The sequence below is a fragment of the Botrytis fragariae genome (assembly GCF_013461495.1).
Source record: "Botrytis fragariae strain BVB16 chromosome Unknown tig00000270, whole genome shotgun sequence".
Lineage (NCBI taxonomy): Eukaryota > Fungi > Ascomycota > Leotiomycetes > Helotiales > Sclerotiniaceae > Botrytis > Botrytis fragariae.
This window is the reverse complement of record NW_023501006.1, coordinates 195,454-214,816: the sequence shown is the minus strand read 5'-3', so window position 1 is coordinate 214,816 and position 19,363 is coordinate 195,454. Positions and strand designations below refer to the sequence as shown.

General features: G+C 43.2%; 8 protein-coding genes across 8 annotated transcripts; 5 read left to right on the top strand and 3 right to left on the bottom strand.

Annotated features, from left to right (window-relative positions):
- Positions 1-1,890: 1,890 nt before the first annotated feature.
- Positions 1,891-2,346, top strand: Bfra_012234 (uncharacterized protein; the record flags this gene model as incomplete). Its single annotated transcript, XM_037342552.1, has 3 exons — positions 1,891-1,956; positions 2,081-2,218; positions 2,248-2,346. 3 exons carry the CDS (start codon positions 1,891-1,893, stop codon positions 2,344-2,346), a joined length of 303 nt encoding a protein of 100 aa, XP_037187536.1.
- Positions 2,347-3,936: 1,590 nt separating this feature from the next.
- On the top strand, positions 3,937-4,595 carry Bfra_012233 (uncharacterized protein; the record flags this gene model as incomplete). The annotated part of the gene is made up of 3 exons (XM_037342551.1): positions 3,937-4,078; positions 4,133-4,182; positions 4,317-4,595. 3 exons carry the CDS (start codon positions 3,937-3,939, stop codon positions 4,593-4,595), a joined length of 471 nt encoding a protein of 156 aa, XP_037187535.1.
- A 2,545-nt stretch (positions 4,596-7,140) lies between these two features.
- Bfra_012232 (putative serine threonine-protein kinase chk2 protein) lies at positions 7,141-8,755 on the top strand (the record flags this gene model as incomplete). Its single annotated transcript, XM_037342550.1, has 2 exons — positions 7,141-7,730; positions 7,780-8,755. 2 exons carry the CDS (start codon positions 7,141-7,143, stop codon positions 8,753-8,755), a joined length of 1,566 nt encoding a protein of 521 aa, XP_037187534.1.
- A 1,278-nt stretch (positions 8,756-10,033) lies between these two features.
- Bfra_012231 (putative oxaloacetate hydrolase class protein) lies at positions 10,034-11,086 on the bottom strand (the record flags this gene model as incomplete). Its single annotated transcript, XM_037342549.1, has 3 exons — positions 10,034-10,659; positions 10,745-10,889; positions 10,961-11,086. 3 exons carry the CDS (start codon positions 11,084-11,086, stop codon positions 10,034-10,036), a joined length of 897 nt encoding a protein of 298 aa, XP_037187533.1.
- A 35-nt stretch (positions 11,087-11,121) lies between these two features.
- On the bottom strand, positions 11,122-12,904 carry Bfra_012230 (putative zinc metallopeptidase protein; the record flags this gene model as incomplete). Its single annotated transcript, XM_037342548.1, has 3 exons — positions 11,122-11,228; positions 11,560-12,660; positions 12,718-12,904. The coding sequence occupies 3 exons, from the start codon at positions 12,902-12,904 to the stop codon at positions 11,122-11,124; spliced, it is 1,395 nt and encodes a 464-aa protein (XP_037187532.1).
- A 438-nt stretch (positions 12,905-13,342) lies between these two features.
- Bfra_012229 (putative duf1776-domain-containing protein) lies at positions 13,343-14,933 on the top strand (the record flags this gene model as incomplete). The annotated part of the gene is made up of 4 exons (XM_037342547.1): positions 13,343-13,375; positions 13,429-13,938; positions 13,990-14,332; positions 14,371-14,933. The coding sequence occupies 4 exons, from the start codon at positions 13,343-13,345 to the stop codon at positions 14,931-14,933; spliced, it is 1,449 nt and encodes a 482-aa protein (XP_037187531.1).
- A 499-nt stretch (positions 14,934-15,432) lies between these two features.
- Bfra_012228 (uncharacterized protein) lies at positions 15,433-15,819 on the top strand (the record flags this gene model as incomplete). Its single annotated transcript, XM_037342546.1, has 2 exons — positions 15,433-15,603; positions 15,634-15,819. The coding sequence occupies 2 exons, from the start codon at positions 15,433-15,435 to the stop codon at positions 15,817-15,819; spliced, it is 357 nt and encodes a 118-aa protein (XP_037187530.1).
- A 99-nt stretch (positions 15,820-15,918) lies between these two features.
- Bfra_012227 (putative zinc finger ccch type domain containing protein) lies at positions 15,919-16,751 on the bottom strand (the record flags this gene model as incomplete). Its single annotated transcript, XM_037342545.1, has 3 exons — positions 15,919-16,316; positions 16,368-16,473; positions 16,494-16,751. The coding sequence occupies 3 exons, from the start codon at positions 16,749-16,751 to the stop codon at positions 15,919-15,921; spliced, it is 762 nt and encodes a 253-aa protein (XP_037187529.1).
- Positions 16,752-19,363: the final 2,612 nt, after the last annotated feature.

Sequence of the window (19,363 nt, the reverse complement as noted above, 5' to 3'; positions counted from 1 at the left end):
GGTGACTCTAATCCTAGACCTAGGTGTAGATAAGAATCTGACTGGTGAATTCCTGGTTTGAATAAGAGAAACTTCAACAATAGGCTTCTTGCCTGTGATGTAAGTCGGATATGTTTGACATCTTTCGCGTTTGCAGCGAAGATAATTTCCTAGTAGGTAGATCCGACCCGACTACCCAGTACGTGCATAAAGTTCGCGAAACCGTGGGTCATATTCGGGAAACGGTCATATCATTGGTTCACTGCCGACATCCAGGTACCGTGATGTGAAGTGATGGATTTATGTTCCTTGACAATTGCTACCTCAGTAATATGCTCTGCGGTGCTTGAGGTTAATGATTATATCAAATGGCTTTAATTCCGGTTGGATGATACAGTGGTACCACAGCACGATATCATTACCTTCCTTACAGCAAGCTAATGCAATGTAATGGTGGGCGAGATTGACGCCCTAATGGCTCAATAACGTTCCGCACAACGAGCGCGAAGATGAAAAAGCACCAGTGCAAATTGAATATCCCGAGTTCTTTTCGACAACACATCTTTTTCCTGCATATTGATGGTGATCGCGTGATAGCCAGGGATGAGGCGGAGGGGGCAACGCATTTGGATGTCACTGTGCCTTGAATGTGACCTGAATGTAAAGAGTAAGGCATGTGACTTCTTATTCGATCAACGATAGGCAATGCACCTCTTCCTCTCTGACCGCTTGATATATATACATATTTGTGATTGTTCGATGTCGGATAAATTCTCGAAAGGGAATCTCCGATATAAGGGGCTGAAGGAGGTATCTACGAACGGAAATATGCGTATTGCGAGACTTGTCGACGTCATCCAACCCCTATATCCTAGACGCTTTGCATCGAAATTCCTAGTCCAATGTACCCTGCTTCTTCAATTACTAAAATAAAAGTGACAAACCTAGAAACTGGGAAGAGGCATTCCCCAAAGTAAAAAGCTATGATCGGGTATACCTTCTTTCTTATTTAGGTTAGAAACATTAGGAATAACAATATCGGCAGGCCCCTCCCGCTGCAGGTTGTCCGATGCGGTAGTGATATAAATTATATGATTGGCGTGAAGCAAAAAGGTTGAAGGGATTTGGTGGTAAGGATTATGGAAGGATCATGGAAAAATCCTATAATCTTGTCGACCAACTCTTCTCAACCTTTACCTTACGAACAATGCCCTTTTTAGATACATGTACCCCATATATTACACTTTGACGAATAATATTAAATGTAATCCAATCAAAATCAACAAGGTATACCTGTAGAAAATCGAATGGTCGAGAATACCCGAACAAGAGAGCAGAGCCCAGGGCAGGGCTTTGGAGACTTATGAACAGATCTACTACCTTTCGTATTCTTCGATGATTCACCTTGTCGATTCAAAGTTTACAGGGCGAGCAGGCAGCCAAGATGTAACCTTACCATATCGCATGTGCCCTACCTACCTAGCAATCCATTCTGAAAAACAAAGGCACAAACCGATAGCCCCTACCTTTGGTCAATGTCAACCTTGCTAGATTACTCGGAACTCCGGATACTCGTAATGAGATGAATCAGAGTGGTCGAGGCGTGCACATACCTCAGAGGTATCTAAGGTACCTTGACTTAAAGGTATCTACCGAGGCCGATCACAATCAGACTCGCTATATCATTCCCGAAATAGCAAAGGATCACACGGGAAGAGTAGGGCATATCCTCACATACTGAGTTCTTGTTTCAGATGATAGCTGGTCTGATTTCCCGTCTGATGATGATGATCTACAACACAAACAGCACTTGTCTTAGTATATTTGACATTGACATGGGAGACCACTAAGCGAGACTTACCCTTGATTGCTGGCGCATAGGGCGTGTATATTCAAAAGTTAGACAAAAGTATGCTCGGGGAAGCCGGAATGTTGCGACTTTATCTTAGACATTTAAAAGTGGTACGATATAGTCGGGTAAGTTTCACAAACTCAAATGTGTATTTATTTGCAGTCATTGGAAATTTCCAGCCCTTGCTGACATGTGTTTTCCACATGGTCAGCTTCTCAAACGTCTACTCAGCAATGCATTCACCCGTAGCTGCATGCGTTCAATGCCTTCAAATGCAGGTGGCCGTTAGAGGCGATTGAATCTGCTGATCCATACTCGAATTGTAATTCGGGTCAATTATTAGTGTTGCATCGGATGCCACACGAATTTCATAACCGATCCGAAAAAGTATGAGATTTAGCAACTCCGCACAGCAGTTTTATTTGTATTATGACATCCATTATTACATGCTGAAGCGCTTTGATAACCGTTTCAATAGGCTCAATGCTTGGCATGACTGGCACAGACCTTCATAAGGTGATGAGGTTCTTAAAGATCAACCGATTTATTCTCCTTTCGTGACAGATATCGCTCGTCCTAATGCTGTTGAACCTGGACCTGCGATATCCAAAAGAAGAATTGCAGTAGACTAAAAGATTACAACAGGCTATTGATTGGTGGGTTGTGGGGTTAGAGCTGAACGCTTGACTACCGGCATCGATGTGATTTGATATCAACTAAACCCTACATGCTCAATTTTCGGATTTACTTCTTTATTAGGATGCTTAGTGCATACGACGTTAGCTGACAAAGAGCTGATCCGTTCCAAGTTCTAAGACATGGGAGGAGTCTTACAGCAGGCCGGGAACAGAAACAGAGACAGCTACCACAGTAACCATAAGGTCTCTCTACCTGTAACAGGACTGGGGCTCATTATCGGAAATTAACCCGAAAGACCCGGTAGTGAACCATTTGCCTCACTCACCACTTGTGACCTGAACCATCTCGCAAATTTCGATTGAGTGGTCAAAACGCCCAAACTCAAACTTTAAGCGGAATAGCCGATTCGAAAGCTTAAAGAAAAGTTTAACGACAAACGGTTTCTCTCATTTGCGATTAAGTATTATCAACCCTGGCTTAAATGCTTGTCATTTCTCAATGATGAGTTTCCCGCTGCTCGCCCCTTTTTGTGTTTTGTGGCTGATAGCCAAGGCCGTTAAAGCTCAACATATTCCTAGTTCATATTCTTCGAAACCTAGATATATCTCTCAACTCAGCCACATAAAGAAATATCCGAACGATATATTAAAGACAAACCCATCTCACTCCATCATTTTCTTGTACTTATACCTTGAAGTGCTACCCCTGCCCGGCTTCCAATCTTCTCTGCCGCTACAAGCGGGGAAGTTAGAAGATCTACCGGACGAGCAAAAAGGTAAATACAGACTTCCCAAAATCAATTGTATCTCTTTCAATTAAGCCTCTTCACCGCTTCTGTGAACGCTACCCCTACGCCCCAAAATGCCTTCAAACGACCACTTGATTTCAATTTGATCTGGAATCTATGATTCCAACCAAATACGCCATCTGCCGCGAACTGATCCACTACTTGGGTCTTCAAGGTACCCGACACCATGGATATGGTATATGTATCTATCTGCAAGGTTTTGGATAGTCTTCAGGGCCGGCCATGCTATTTCTCGTAACATCATCCGAACTATTCTTCCCCCCTCAACCTAACTCCACGTATATGCAAGCCACACCAGTTTCGTCAACCGGTGTTCATATTGATTGGTGGGTGCCTAAGCGGGTAATCATTTTTCTCGATTCTGCTATTTGACCAGGATTTAACATGTTCCGCCCTGTTATTCATCGCTTATTCCTTGATGTGGCATTAAGCAAGAGACTGTTTTGCCTTGTAGGCTTGCCTTGCCTGTGTCTTACCGGGAAGTTACCATCTCCGCTTCTCGTCTATCCGGTGTTCAAGGGCTCTTTGCATATTAATATGGACTTGCCACCCGAAGCACTATATCCATCGCATCCCCCGACCCTCATAGCTTTTGACACTAAAACTTCATAACTACTATCAATCAAGTCAACAACCAACAATTTCTTACAGAGCTAACATGGAGACTCAAACTATCGAGTTCACTGTTGAACAACTTCTCGACTTACATAGATATTGGATTACAGAACTCTTTATCATGGACAAAAAGTCCGAGGAGGAAATTGTCAATTTGCTTCATCATCATCAGATAAATGTCACGTGTGTATATCATCTGAACTTTCTTTTTCTGTTCACTACTAACAGTTTGTTCTTAGTTCGCACACGCTTCATTCTTATCTCTCCAATTGGAATTTACTTACTCCACGTTCGTATATCTCAGAAGATTGGCTTGCTGTTCCCAACGCTAATTGGCTCTTGTTTAATTAGGAAAGCGATGATGATTACTCCATCATATCTGCAATCAGCTCGCAATCAGTACTCGAGGATTGCAAACAATAGCCTCCTCCTCCTCCTCTTTCCAAGACAGGGCCAACTGCGATTATCTCAAGTTATGCCACCATTTTCAACACAACCACTACTGCACTCACATCCGAAAATTCTTGCCCCATCCCTTTCACTCCATCAAAGCCAGTCTTGGAAGGTTTAGGTGCCATTTCTAAGTACTCGACACGCATCGAATCCTACTCGCTCGACTATTCATTATTGAAAAGTCGTCGATTCGGAAAGCCCACGAGAGCTATGGAAGATGGTGGAAGAAACCCGGAAATATCCGCTTGAGAGTTCCATAGCCTTAAGAGAATTCTATACGTACTATTACGACAAGGAATGGGGGATTGGGAAAAAGTGCTTTGTTTCGTTTTGATTCGTTATTCTTCTATTTATTTGATTTTTTGGGACTATATAAAAGGGGATTACGGTAATGGGTCATGGAGTTCTCTTTTATTCGCTGTTCCATCTGCGATTGTTTTACATGTTATGGCTGGCGATGGGCGATGGGCGATTGGCGATTGCGACGTGTTAATGACTGCAAAAGGCTGGACGATAAGGATACGAGGGATATAAATGGTTCGTAGATGCCATGGCGCTGACAGGAGTACTGCAGTTTGGAGTTTCTTTACATTATTTGACTTGACAGATCTGGTCAGGTATATGTTGATCTGAGGGTTCTCTTCCACGCGTGCCGAGATTATATAGATTGATATCACTACGTTTCTTTCCCGCGCTGTAGCATAGTATGCGATATTTTTCTTTTTTTTTGTTGCTATACGATAGATAGCCTGCGCAATATCAAATGGGGTGGGATCAGATCAACACCTTGAAAACTTTATATCTGTCGTGTAACATTATCATCTACTGGAATCTAGACACCAGTCGCACTGCATATTCCACCGCTCTACCCATCCTCGCAGATTTCCCGAACATAACATAACATATGCAATGCAAAATCGAATCTGTACCTCAATCTGGCCCCCACTCATCTCCACCTCGACCTTACCAGATTATGTTGTTTCCTTTTGTCTTCTACTTGTACAAATATGAAGTGATAACTACGAGTGATTCCTTTTAATTCGTACACCCCACTATCCCACCGTCCCACGACAATGGATATCATCACATGCATGCACATGCGCGTCCTACAATCACCATGAACCCAAGGCACACGCATCCACGTCATACTTCCCCAAAACAAACTTTATCACCTATTCTCGGACGTACTCCCGAAGCTTATCATATTGAGGCTTCCATTTATGAACAGACTGATTAAAGAGCTAAGCTATGGTAATTATTATGTGATAAAAGTGGCTGGAGAAAAGTTTCCGATGAACGTCAGCAATAAGTTTGCGGGCTAGTAAGAATTGCTTTTTGGAGGAAATGAATCTACTAGGAAGATGATCATACCCCGGGAAAAGAGGGAAGCCACACGCCCAGTCAATTCAAATCTACTGAAAGATTGAAAACACTACCTAGTATCTGTATATTGACAGTGCATCAGTATTAGATGGGAAGTCAACACAACTTACGTCAATGAATATAGATAAATCAATAGATTCAAAGATTATAAGATGTTGTATTCTACCACTAGCTCGAAGTTTTGATTGGTTGATTTGATACGGAATTTTGAGAAGTGCTGTGATGTCTCATGTGATGAAGGGGTGGAGCGTGGATAGCCGAGACTTTCCAAGGATTGTGATGGGTTATATGGGGCAAATGTAAATTTTAGCGGCTTGAGATGTTTACACGACATTGAAATGGAGGTGGCACACCTTCTTTGTTTTGAACGGTTTATTTCAAAAGCTTCAAAGTGCGCACTTTTTGATGAATTACTTGCACTGGAAATTCCTATTTGAGATTCTTGCGCATTTATGGATCGCGACTTGATACCTGTACGTGGTCATCAATTGACTAGACTGCGCGATGGACACAAAGAGTTGCATGATTGAAAGATCATACAACTTGGATCGGCGGCTCACCTCCCTATTTTTGAGATGGGTGGATGAGATTCACTATCGACGTTGGATGCTCACTGTTTACTGACCCGCAATCAGACAGATTGACTGAGCTAATAATCGTGTAGTGCCCAATTTGGAGTTGTTTTGTTGCATGGGCCCTTGATCATTACATTTTGCGACCTGGTTGCCTTTGAGCTATCCTCTCCCCGGAGAGACAAAAGGTTAACAACCCAAGCTTCCGTCGGAACGGAACTTTGGTCCGAAGTTTGGTACGGGTGTGCCGAAATTAGCAGAAACGTGCACGCGCGTGGTAAACACTCAGTTGTGAACCTTGCAGGTACGGGTGTACCGAAGTTAGCAGACGCGTGCACACGTGTGGTAAACACTCAGTTGTGAACCTTGCAGGTACGAGCTCGAATCTCAGCGCCAATACTGTTTCCAATCAGGATTCCGAGATCGTGCTAGCATCTTGTTTCTATTGCGTTCTAGAAGCAGTCAGGGTATAGTGATAAGTATGATCAGTATGTTTTTGCTGTCATTGGGGATGCCATTGATTTAAGTAAATCGCGTAATCATTGGAGTATAAGTGACTGCATGATATGCATGAAAATCGTGAATATGAAACAGGGGAAAATTTGGCTTGCCGGTTTTATGACTTCCTCTATTGTATTCCTCTTGAATGGGTGTACATTTACTAGTAATTTGCTGATAGACGAAACAGGCGGCAATATACCTTCAACAAGGAATGGAAAACGCAAAGAGTATTCAAATATCTGTATAAATACATTCCTTTTCCTTTTTTTTTTAATGGTGCGCAAAATCAATCCATCCCTTTAACTCATCTTCGAAGTTCGCTGTCTCAAAGTATTTCAATGTCGTTATCAAACTCTTCTGTGTTCAAGGACCTCGATTCAATCTGCCGAAGACTTCTTTTTCGAACCTCAAAATATGAAGATCCTATACTGCGTATCTCAGTCCGAGATTTAGCACGTTTATGTAAGCTGCTGAATCAGAAATATCAACAGTACTTAACGGCCACCGCTCTGGAACATGAGGGTCGCTCTTCACTCAAACATTGCCCCGGCCGGGCTAAGACAAGGAATTCGGCACAAGATCTAGTGCTTGATCTAGAAGAATTGTCGCAGGAATGTAGAAGCGAAATGGCGCATGTTATGTCACTACTTGACTCAATCGCCATTCTTGATCAAGGGTCATACTCACACATGAACGGGAATCGAGCACCCGTGGCCGACCAATTTCGAACCGGATCTCTTCAAGAAGAAACGTCATTCATGAAAACGAAGATGGCACGAGTGGGGGAGCTGACCGAAAGCCTCTTCCTTCCAAACATGATCAGCGATGCCAAGGAACAACTTATGAAACTAAGAAAAGTTCGGACTGCACAAGATCACGAGGTAGAAGATGCATATCAAAGGTTTCGAGATTCTTATCACGACTCTATGTTAGTTACCTTCAAAAGCCTTAACATGCAAATGCTAATGAATCTAAAGGAACAACATGGAGAAGATTGTAAAGATCTGTAATGCTCACCATGACCGGATCTATGTTCACACATTTACAGAAGCGGAGAAGGTGCCATATGAAGCCGACCTTGATATCCCTCAGGCCGAGGGAAGTTTTGGCATCGTCTACAAAGCAGTGAATACAACAAACAATACTGTCTTCGCTGTAAAGATGTTTAAAAAGGTATACTCCTCAAAGCAGCGGAGTATGATATTGAAGGAGTTGGGACTACTGGATAGATGCAACCATCCAAACCTGCTCACCTTGATGGACGCCTACCAAGTACACGACGATCCACATACCTTTTACCTGGTTACTCAGCCCTGGGCGCCATATACGCTGGAAATGTTTATCCATGAGACGGACAATCAGAGACGAAAATCGTGTCCATGGTTCGCATCGAGTTCAATAATGAAAGGAACAAAGATACTGATGGTGTTGAAAGGGCTGGCAGACGGTCTTGATTACCTCCATGAACATTCGATAAAGCATAAGGATATAAAGCCAGATAACATCCTGCTTTATGATGATAGTACTAGAGGGATCCGGCCGATAATTGCAGATTTCGGTGAGAGCAAAGTCTTCAGGCAAGGTGGAACCACGAACTATTCCAAGAGCACGTATCATTATCTTGCGCCCGAACAAGTCAACCACACAGACAGTAGTCTTAAGGCAGATGTCTGGCAGATGGGTTGTTGCTTTGCGTTCTTGTTGGTAATTCTTAGTGAAGGATCCCGAGGGTCATGGGAATTATGGGGAAGCTTTAACAACGATGATCCAAACTGCTCCTGCAGAATCTCGACGGAATCCGAAGAGTTTATGGAGACTCTACGGCGACTTTGCTGGAAAAGCGCATACTCCCAGGAGCATGTCCTGTGGATAGTCACCGGGATGCTAGAGCTACTACCAACGGCACGAATGGATATTCGAGCCGTGAGAGAGGAGTTGTCGCAGCTTACCTGAGAAATGTTTTAGATAGGTACATGCTCTACGTGGACTCAATGAGTCCGTAAATTCAATCTATTTCCTATTCTTGAGATTTAAGTGATGTGTGGAGTAGTATCTGCGATAGGATGAGCAATCGCTCTGTGTTAATGTAGCATAGGTAATATTTCAAATCTTCGAAAAAAATAAAATTATCGTAATGATAGGTAACGGGTTTGGGAAAGGGGATTGTTCACACAGATAAAGATAACGAAGCCATCAAATTTACTCAGAACTTCCAGCAATCGGTAAAATTTGTTTCATATGTTGTGCATGGAAAACACGTGCTAGTCACGTGTCTCATATTGTAGCTAGTATTCATAGACTTTTTTGGTGTAGTTTAGAAAAGGCATTCTGTTCCTACCTTCCTATTATCCCTCTTACGTGTTACGTGAGTGCTATTTAGAGCCTCCTATCCCTTTCTTCCATCGGAGGCGCTACATTCACAGTGACATTTCTACGGTATATACGAAGGCTTTCTCTACGACCTTGTCACCTTCTACTCTTTTACAATATACTGTAAGACAGCTTTGTATAAGGGGATCCTAATTATAATATTTTATTTCCATGTTCTCGGTAAAATTTCTTCGAGATTCAAAAGTCAAAAGGATCGAAGTCCGACTTATCATTCAAATAGCTAAAGTTCATAATTAATATATTCAACACTTCTTCAATTCTTAATGAGCTCTTTCAATAAATTTCATGATTTTGCTTGTCTTCCGTATGTGGTTCTATTTGTGTCTTTTCATGTATCTTTAAAGGGGGCCATTCTCTGATGGAATATCGATACACATGTTTTGCTGATAGAAAGTTTCGAACACTTGAGAGACTCCCCGATAAATTATTGTCACCCTCTTGCTTGAAGCCTTTAAGATTTGAGACAATGCTGCGTTGTATTTATCGAATACCTCTCAGTAATCTTCAGTTAAGGTTTCCCTGTGTAGTAGATACTTTCATGGAGACAATTTTCTAAGAATCTTTAAACATTCTTAAGCAGCTCACCCTGGACTCAATGACGACCGAGATTTGAGAGCAGTGGCGATCTAACATATTGTCGAGGTACAGTAGAAGCACCGGGCATACAGATGAGGAAATACGATATTCCGAAATAAATGATCATTTGAAAATTGCCGTACTCCCGCGCTACCGGTACGACATCCATATGTGGAACTCCGATATCAGTGTCTAATCCAACCCCATTCCCAGTCTAATATACATTCCCTTCTATCCCAAGATTCTAAACCAAGATTACCAGTCTTAGATACCATTTTGATATAGTTTTCCTCCAGCTTTGATATCAAACTCAGTAGCCTCTTTCAACCCACAACTATCAAAGAGATCTCTCACTGCCACTCCATCACCCTTCGTGTTCCCATCCTCCAACAATTCTTTATATGCCTTTCCTACACTCTCAAAAACGGCTCCTAGTGCTAATGTAGGCGTGATAACCAATCTATATCCACATTGCTTGGCTTCCTTGACACTTAACACTGGACTCACACCACCAGGTACACAATTGTATAAACATGGTATCTTCTTCTTTCCAAATTCCTGACATACTCTCTTCGCATCCTCTACATTTCTGACACCCTCCAAGAACACCACATCTGCACCCGCATCCACTGCCGCATGCAAGCGCAAAACAGCTTCATCATAACCATGATCAGCTAATGCGTCAGTTCGCGCAATAATCACAATATCTCTTCCCAACTCCTTGCGTTTGAGATCTGCTGCCCGAATTCTCGAGACGAATTCTGGGAGTGGAACGAGTTCTTTATTGCGGAGGTGACCGCAACGTTTATTGACGACTTGGTCTTCAATGTGCATGGCAGCTACGCCTGCAGAAATGTATGAAGCGACGGTACGAGATACCATAAGGGGACCTAGCAATTGTTAATATTATATGATAGTCTTTGTAGATACTCGCATCGCTTGATCAAACAAGGAAGAAATTGTTTATTTACTGACCTCCATAGCCGGTGTCTGCATCTGCGATCAATGGGATGGAAGGATCGATGTTGGCGATCATGGATGCATTATCTCGCATATCATTCATGGTGGCGACCCCTAAATCTGCAATACCAAGGCAAGACATAGTTGTCCCGGCACCTGTCTATTTTTCACATCGTCAATTACTATTTTGAGGACTGAACTGAGAGTAACGTTTAATTGGTCGAGAAATACCATGTATAATGTTTTGAATCCTGTATTCAGTGCAAGACGCGCTGTGAAGCCATCGTATACGCCTGGGCAAACAACAACTTCATTCTCATTAGCTAAAAGAGCTCGAAGCTTGGCGGCGGTCGTCATATTGTATTGAGCTTGGTTTCGTTTATTGATTAGATTTAAAGGAATTCAATTTGGCGTTGTTCTTTTAAATGTGCTAAAGCATAATAATCGTCGCAGGGTTGATCACTGTAATTGACATCATCGCCTCCGATCACGGCGGTAGCTTTACGCGAGTCACGAAAAGGGGAATTGTAAAAGCCGAATTTTTATAGTGAAGATTCGGATTTTGTGTGACAACTCGAACCACAAGATTTGTAATCAAATATCCACTTGGAGGACGACCACATTAATCGGTTGATGGGGAACCTCGATTGTGAGTAATTCATTCCGTAAGTTTTAACCGTGCTGCTCTAGCCATATGGCCATGAAAGAACTCCACAGATTTATGTCCCGCCCAGATTCCCGTTCCCGCCCAAAATTTCATATACTCCAGTATTATCATAGCCCTGTTTCTCGTTGACGCCTTCATCGAACAGTTTCATTATCTCATGAACTTTCTTTCATTTTTCCACAAGTAGAGCAAGTCCACCATTGATTTTCCATTTTGGTGCTGCACCATCGACAAGTCCACATTTGTGGTTGGGGTGGAAGAGGTCTGGCTGCGGCTTTCCTCTGAGAATTTCGATCAATCTGCTTCGTGATGCTTTCTGGCCTTTCGGTAGTGCAGGCATCGCAGCACAAAAAATCGATCGGGTTGTGAAGTGTACATATAGTACATGTCCATCCCGTCAAGGTAGGTGCAGTGTATACTGGTACTTGTGCTGGTTCGTTTTGAGGATCCTTTGGCTTTGGGGGCGATTTTGACTTGATTGAATTCTCGAGCACTAGACGACTGACATGGCCCAAAGGCTGCCGAGATGTTCCCAAGCCGGCCGAGGTCAAAGCCGAAGTTGCGGGTCGTCCAGCTGAAGGTTGTTCAGACGAAGACTTGAAATTTTCATCCAATGCCCTCCCCTCAACATTACCGCCGCTAGTTCCCGCAGGGTTTTGGACAGAAGGAGGAACATAAAGGTCTCCATACTCCTTCTTCTGATCTTCTTGAACAAGCTCCCACATAGCTTGAGCAATTGCTGCCTCGTTAGCTAAATCTTCTTCTGCTACAGTGTTGAATCCATTGTGCGTAGCTTCATCGGCCAAATCTTTGATCTCGATAGGGTTCATCCTGCTCTCTCCACAACCTTTGAGGACTTTGTTTCGGCGCTCGATCGCATCTACGATAACCTTCCGAATATCGGTACCATATGGCACTGGTCGACCTCCCAGCTTCTGGTCCGATCCCTTTAAAGAATTCTGTCGTTTCTCTGCAGCTATGCGGGCTAGACGTCTTGCTTCGTGTCGTGGTACTCTGCGTCCACCCAAACTCTTTCCTTCTGACAGGAAACCTTCTCCAGTATATCCTTTGTCTATCAGACCTTCATGTTCCTTCCGTAGTTGATCCCATAAAGCATGAAATTCTTGATTGTGAGGTCCGATCTCGTTATGGCATAATTCATGAAGCATTGTATCAACCACCTGTTCTATCGGCAGAAATTGATTTTGATCTCCAGGATATCTCAACCGTAGACATATTTTCTGCCCTCTATTTACGTTAAGACCTGTTTCCCAAAGTGAGTTCTTTTACCGCTACAAATCGTGCGAGTAGATCAGCATACCTAGTAGATTTTGCTGGTCTGGGTAGAATTCTGTTAAAGTACCTACACGCCAAAGACGTGCTCTCATAATAGGTTTGACTAACGACGCAATTTTCTTGAGAGAATGGAGTGCTTCAGCTTCCCGTTTCATTCCTTTTAAGTGAGAGTATGACGATATGAGTGCATCGCGTTCAGTATTAGTAGACATTTTTAGGAACCAGCTAGCAAAACAATGATGAGGGGGTCAAGTATTCCGTTGGTTATGGAAGAATATGCATAGATCCGTTTATGATTTCTCTAAGATGGAGGAGGAAAGTTTTGTCGTTGTATAAACCTAAATGAACGGCCCTAGAAACTACTAGAAGGAAGACTTTATTGGTAATGGAAGGTATCCTGTCGTATCGAAATTGTAATCAAGCAGGCAAACACAAGGCTGACGCGCCAACATATTCACATATACTTGTCCCGCATTTCGATTATGGAAATTTAAATGGGTCGCTAGATTTTGCTTGTCGATAAGATAAGGCTCACAAGGCTGAAGATAAATGATGTCGGCCGAGCTTTCCTTCCCCACACTTCAAGCAAGTTTCTAGATTAAATATCACCAAGTCACTTGAGAGTAAATTTCATCAAAAAGCTGTTCAAAATGTCTGCAGATGATCAAGTTTTCTTTGACACTGTAAGTATCCTGTTTTATTCAAGGTCATAGCTGCTGATAGCATGTTCTGACAGTTGTCCTCCGTACCGAATGATATCAAGAAGTATAGCAATGATGTTGCAGATTATATCGAAAGACATATTGATAAGGTAGCTAAATCAATAAGAGTGTCTCTCGCCTCTGCAGAATGGATTCCTGCATCTGCGCGACCCAGACCACCGCCGTCAACTCAGACCGTCGCGGCATCTCAATCAGTATATACCCGGATTGAACAATGGGTATCAAAGAACAAGCTCCTCACAGGAGCTATCATCGTAGTAATGGGTGGAGTGACATATTATGTCATTAGAAAGAAGTCAAACTACCGCAAAAAACGCAGAGCGAAGCGGGCAGCGACCGGGGCAAGACAAGAAGTTGTGGTAATTGCAGGATCCCCGTCAGAACCAATAACTAGGTCGATCTCTTTGGATTTGGAGCGCCGAGGATTCATTGTTTATGTCGTATGCAATACGATAGAGGAAGAAGTCCTCGTACAGAACGAATCTAGGCAAGATATTAAACCTTTGATGATCGATATCGTTGATGTGAGTTTGTAATATTTGTCACCCGAGTTATGTAAACTAATGTTATTGTAGCCATCAAGCGCCTCTGCTGCAATCGAAAGATTCACGGCGCATTTACGAGCACCACATTCCCCTTTTCAAGGTGGTAAAACCCATCACTTGATATTCCGATCTCTTATTCTTATTCCTTCACTTGCTTATCCATCTTCTCCGATCGCCACTCTATCGGCGTCGACATTATCGGATCTCCTCAATACTCGTCTATTGAATCCCATTCTCACCCTTCAAAACTTCCTTCCTCTTCTCACGGAGTTACCATTTCAGGGCACTCATAGCAAGAACTTTCCAAAGCCTTCCGTTCTCGTCTTGACTCCCAACATTATACCGTCTCTCTCACCTGCATTCCACGCCCCGAGTCCTCCACCACATCTTTCCTCAAAACATTTACCCAAGTTCTCACATCCGAGCTTTCCCCTCTTTCCATCCCCGTGATCAACCTCCAGCTTGGAACTTTTGATTTCTCTTTCTTTGGACCTAAGAATCAACTTCAATCATACCGAGTTCGCTCTCCTTCTAACTCAGATTGGGATTCATCGTCCCGGCACGTATATTCACGCAATTATGCTGCCGTAAATCGGTCAAACATAGGGGCAGCGATGGGTTGTGGATCACAAGGTGGAGGCTACGGAAAAGGCAGTAGTCTCCGAGAACTAAACAATGCGGTTTTCGACGCCATGGAAAGAAAGAATGGTGGAATCATTCGAGTGGGTATGGGAAGCAGCGTGTATGGATTTATTGGGGCATGGGTGCCTCGGGGATTGGTAGGGTGGATGATGGGAGTTAAGAAGTTCAAGCCGGAACCCGCTGACGAAATTTCTCACGCGAGCATACCTGGAAGTTCTAGTACATCGAGCTTTGAGGGCAGACCTTTCACGCCCGATAGTAGCGAGATGAGCGGGGGAGCTGGCTTAGCCGGAAGTGACTACATTTCGGTTACGAGTCAACAGGGAAATTAAGCCATCGGATGTTGACATCTTGAGAAGGTATATAGGACATGCTATGGAATCTAATGGGTGGATTGGATCATGTGGTTGTTTTTAGTTTGCATCGTTGGAATCTTGGATTGTGAAACATGGCGTTTTGGGGATATGGGATTTGGACAGGCGCAGACATCTCCACTTGTAAACATAGTCAAGTTGTTTGCACCATAGTTATTGATTTAGTTCTCACAAAGTGGACGAATAAAACACATCCCAGTCGAATACAACAATAATTTAACGATGTTTATTAGATGGGCCAGATGTTCAAAGGCATAATTTCATTTTGGGGTGCAATTTATCTTTTCCACCGCATGCTCCTCTTCGATAGTACTGGCTTCTACAAAAGTCCATGCTAGTTCTTAATTCATTGAATATAATTTGCATTGCACTATTGGTAGATCTAAACTCGGCATCAAACAGGCTTGATGTTCGTTATGTCCCAAGCCACGCCGTTCCCGTGCCTGGGAATGTCACGATGTTCCAGACCGATATGGTTGAGATAATCATCCCATGTGGAACTACAAATGACAAGAAAAGAATTGATCGACACTATGCCATTGAGAGCTTTTCCGCTTTCGGGAATGTTTGCATGACGCAGCTCGGTCTATTGGTCGAGTCGCTCAGTACCCTGTTCATAAAGTGGCTGGTAATATCCAGCTTTTTAGTCGTGTCTCAGCCTTGTTGTGATGAAGACGGCTTTCTTGCATATGTTGCGGGAAGGATGGGGCTTGCCTTGCATGACAGACCCGTTTTCTTTGTTAGTAGCGGTGAGACGACCAACGAGATCGATATAATTTTGATGGGTATGGAGTGGAAGGCCTGTGTAACCCACAACGTGGAAGTCGATAGTAATTTGTCCTGATGGAAAATAGCTCAAGATCCCGTAATTGTAGTCCATCATCATCAGGGTTCCCCTCATGAGCTGCATAATAATTGAGTTTTGGTTTCGCATCCCGTATCCTTAATGTCCGCGCCCTCGTTGACCCCTTTCGCCTCCACCACCCCTTCCACGATAGCTAAATCCACCCCTCCACCTCTGTCTAGGTCGACCTTCTCCAAATCCTCTTTCCCTGTCCGCCTCTCTCTCTGCATTCTCTCTGATTCTCGCTTGTTCTTCGGCAACTTCTTCTGGATCCCTCTCGACCTTGATAGTTGGCTTCGGTAAGTCAGAAGGCCATCTGGGATGAGCCTTTTTACATTTGGGTCCATCTGGACAAAATCCTGCTAGGTAAAATTCGCAGAGTGCTTTGCGTATGTGCTTTTTGGAGCACCTGGGACCCAGCGGACAAAACCCCTTATCATAATGCGGGCAATTTCCCATTTTCGAGGCAGGATCAACATGTAAATAAAGACACTCATCTAGACTAGTTAGTGTAACTCTTGAAGCATCAGATAGCTGTACAAACTTACCTCCATTAGAGCAATAGCCGTTCTTTACAAAGAAGTTGCATTCCGGCATCTTCCTCAAGTTGAACTCGTGAAGAAACTCGCATGTTTCACCTTTTTTACAGAGGCCCTTAGCCAATGTTTGCAAACCATGTTGTTGAAATTCCATGAGTTGTTGGGATTGGTAGCATGCTTATCAGGGCAATTAGCCCCGAGAGGACAGTGCCCTTGAAGATATGCTTTACACGTAGGCCGATCGGGCGAAATACCCATGCGATAGTTGTTAAACAGAAAAGGTGTGAATGAAAACTTGTATGCTGGGGCTTTGTGATCTAGAATTTGCTGGGCTGCAGAAGCTGAAGCCTGTGCTGCGAAAGCACTGGGTTTCTGCCGTAGTATTTCAGCCATATTCGGTATCTTATGGGTCGGCTGAGAACTGAGCTTTTTGTTGCTGATTGAATGATTTCGCAATGTGATCTGCCGGAGGGAGCAAAGCAGACGATTTATGTAGGTGATTGCGAATCTGGTGGAGCTCAATGTACGTGTTGAGGCTTGTTTTATTAGATAGACAATTAAGATGTGCCTTGAATTTACCTGAACAGTGCGATATGTATTGTGATTGAAAGGCGAAATTCACATTATATGGATCAAGATCCGAACCTCAACTTGAGTGTGGGTGTACAAAGAGTGATGATTTCAAAGAAGTGATCTGGTGATGTCTAGAAAGATTGATTTCTTGACAGCCTCGCGTATTAGTAATCGTATTCCAGAATTCATCATTATCAATACGGTTAGCGCCAGCCTATTATAATTGTGAAACTGGGGGTCACCTCAACATCCTGAGCTGCATGTTAACCCAAATAAATGAATTCGCGAGGTGGATGGGTATTTTAATAATAATTGCAGCCACAATTGGCACAGTTTTTAGAACCGAACAGCAAACATACCGGGTAATGGGCAATCATGTAGGTACGCTTTACTCATGCCCAATAATGAGATATCAATCTTCATTTGAGTGATACCAAGTTTTTGATGCAGCTACTTACTACTCTGCCGCACCAACAACAAGTACGGTACTAGATAAGTAAGTAGGGAGGTAGGTAACACCTGAGGACTGGCACGATTCGGCTAGATACACCTACTGCACTTCAATATGCGTGCCAACTCGGCTCCTTCTGCATCTCAGTTCAAGATAAAGAGCGCGACCTACCATTCGGCATTTCAGGTTGTTTTGCGGCTAAAGCTATGGCCATTGATCTTTTCTTTTGCCGATCCGATTCACATTTCTTTGCTATGCTGCTTGCATCTTTTATCTTTGTGGAATGCCCTGTGCCGATTCTGAGCCGGTACCATGATACTTGCTCAATGCATCTGTTAGATATAGAGCTGGAACTTCTATCACATTGCTACAGCAATAAGTGTATCGGATTTCTCAGAATGTCCACTGACACATCAGACCTCGGGCGATCCTCATAGATTAGCTTGCGATAGGTTACTGGCTAAGCCATTGGGTGTTTGCACTCATTTTCTCAGATACCAGCACCTCACCCAAATACTTGCCAGTTGTCCTTAGCAAGCCAAATCTCCACAAAAAAAGATCATGAAGGTTTTAAACATTTTCCCACGATACTGATGAAGCAAGGATAGGGTTATAACAGTTGATGACGGTGAATTTTGAAAGATTGGTTACCGATGCCTGAAGGTGCATTGACGCTGCAGAGCTGTTCACATATTGTGAGTAGGCTGGTGATGATACCTGGTACCTAGATAGTAGGGAGGTAGTAGGTAGATAGTAGGTCATATGTATGGAGCTACTAGGTATGTCAGGTCAGTAGCTCAGTAGATGAGTTAGGTAGGAGGTAGGGTCGCTATTTTGCATCGATATCATGAGCCATGGCGCATGCAATGCCATGCATGCATGCAGGATGGATGAACGAGTCAGAACACGAACTTTGCACGTTGATCTTGGTTATTGGAATCTTCAAAACCCACATTCAATTGGCAAAATAAATTGTACATTTATCTGTCCAGCACTGGATTTTCTATTTATTTTCTTTTTGACCCCTCTAGTTTCTAAGGGTTTAGCCGATGAGCATTGCATTAGATTGCTGTAACATGGTGGATGCAATGGGTACCCAGGTATAGTCGAAAAGCATGTTTAACTTTTAATCTTGATCCTGATCCTGATCCTAATCCCGATCTCAATGCAACAGGTTAATGAATCGAATGGTGAATGGTTCAAACTTCGACGAGAGCAAAGGGGAAGATTCCGAATACGGTATCGTCGGTTCGGTGGCGTGGCAAACAGAATATAAATTTGGATTGATAGTGATACTCAAAATAATATTGGCCGGTGGAGGTTGAGATGCATTCTTCAAACTAATAAGGTAATAAACGTTCTCCTCTTTCACGAAAAGCTATTCTCAGCTCGCCGAATGATCTTCCGTCGTTCTTCCGATACTCTTTTTGAGCCTACATCGATACGATACTGCTTTCTCTGATTCCAATGGTAAAGCTACGGAACAGTGAATTTGATTCGATCTGTTTTACGCAACGCCACAGCCACATACACATATTGCTTGTTGGTCTGGTGTGCAGGTGGTGCAGATCTACCTCCGGGATACTAACCTAAAGATACCTACCTCCCTAGGTATGAGTGTATATACGGCTGCGGCAGTCATAGATTTATCTTTAGACCCTTCACGTATGTATCAGAGGAAGAAGAGAGTTACATACATACCTATTGGTACATGGCAATCGTCCCATTCGACTTATTGAAACCAGCTTTAATTTGGCTAGTATCGCTCATGGCTCGGATCTTCCCTTAGGTCGTCTTGCCGTCGATTTTGAAATTTATCCTTAACTAGGAACTTCCTTACAAAGTCATCATCCCCACACACTTTTTCCTTCATCGCTCCACTATCACAAGCTCCCACAATTCAGCTATGCTAGTCTGCTGGTGGATTTATTAGTGAATATGTATGATTGATCTCCTCCTTCGTCATTTCTCATGCATATGT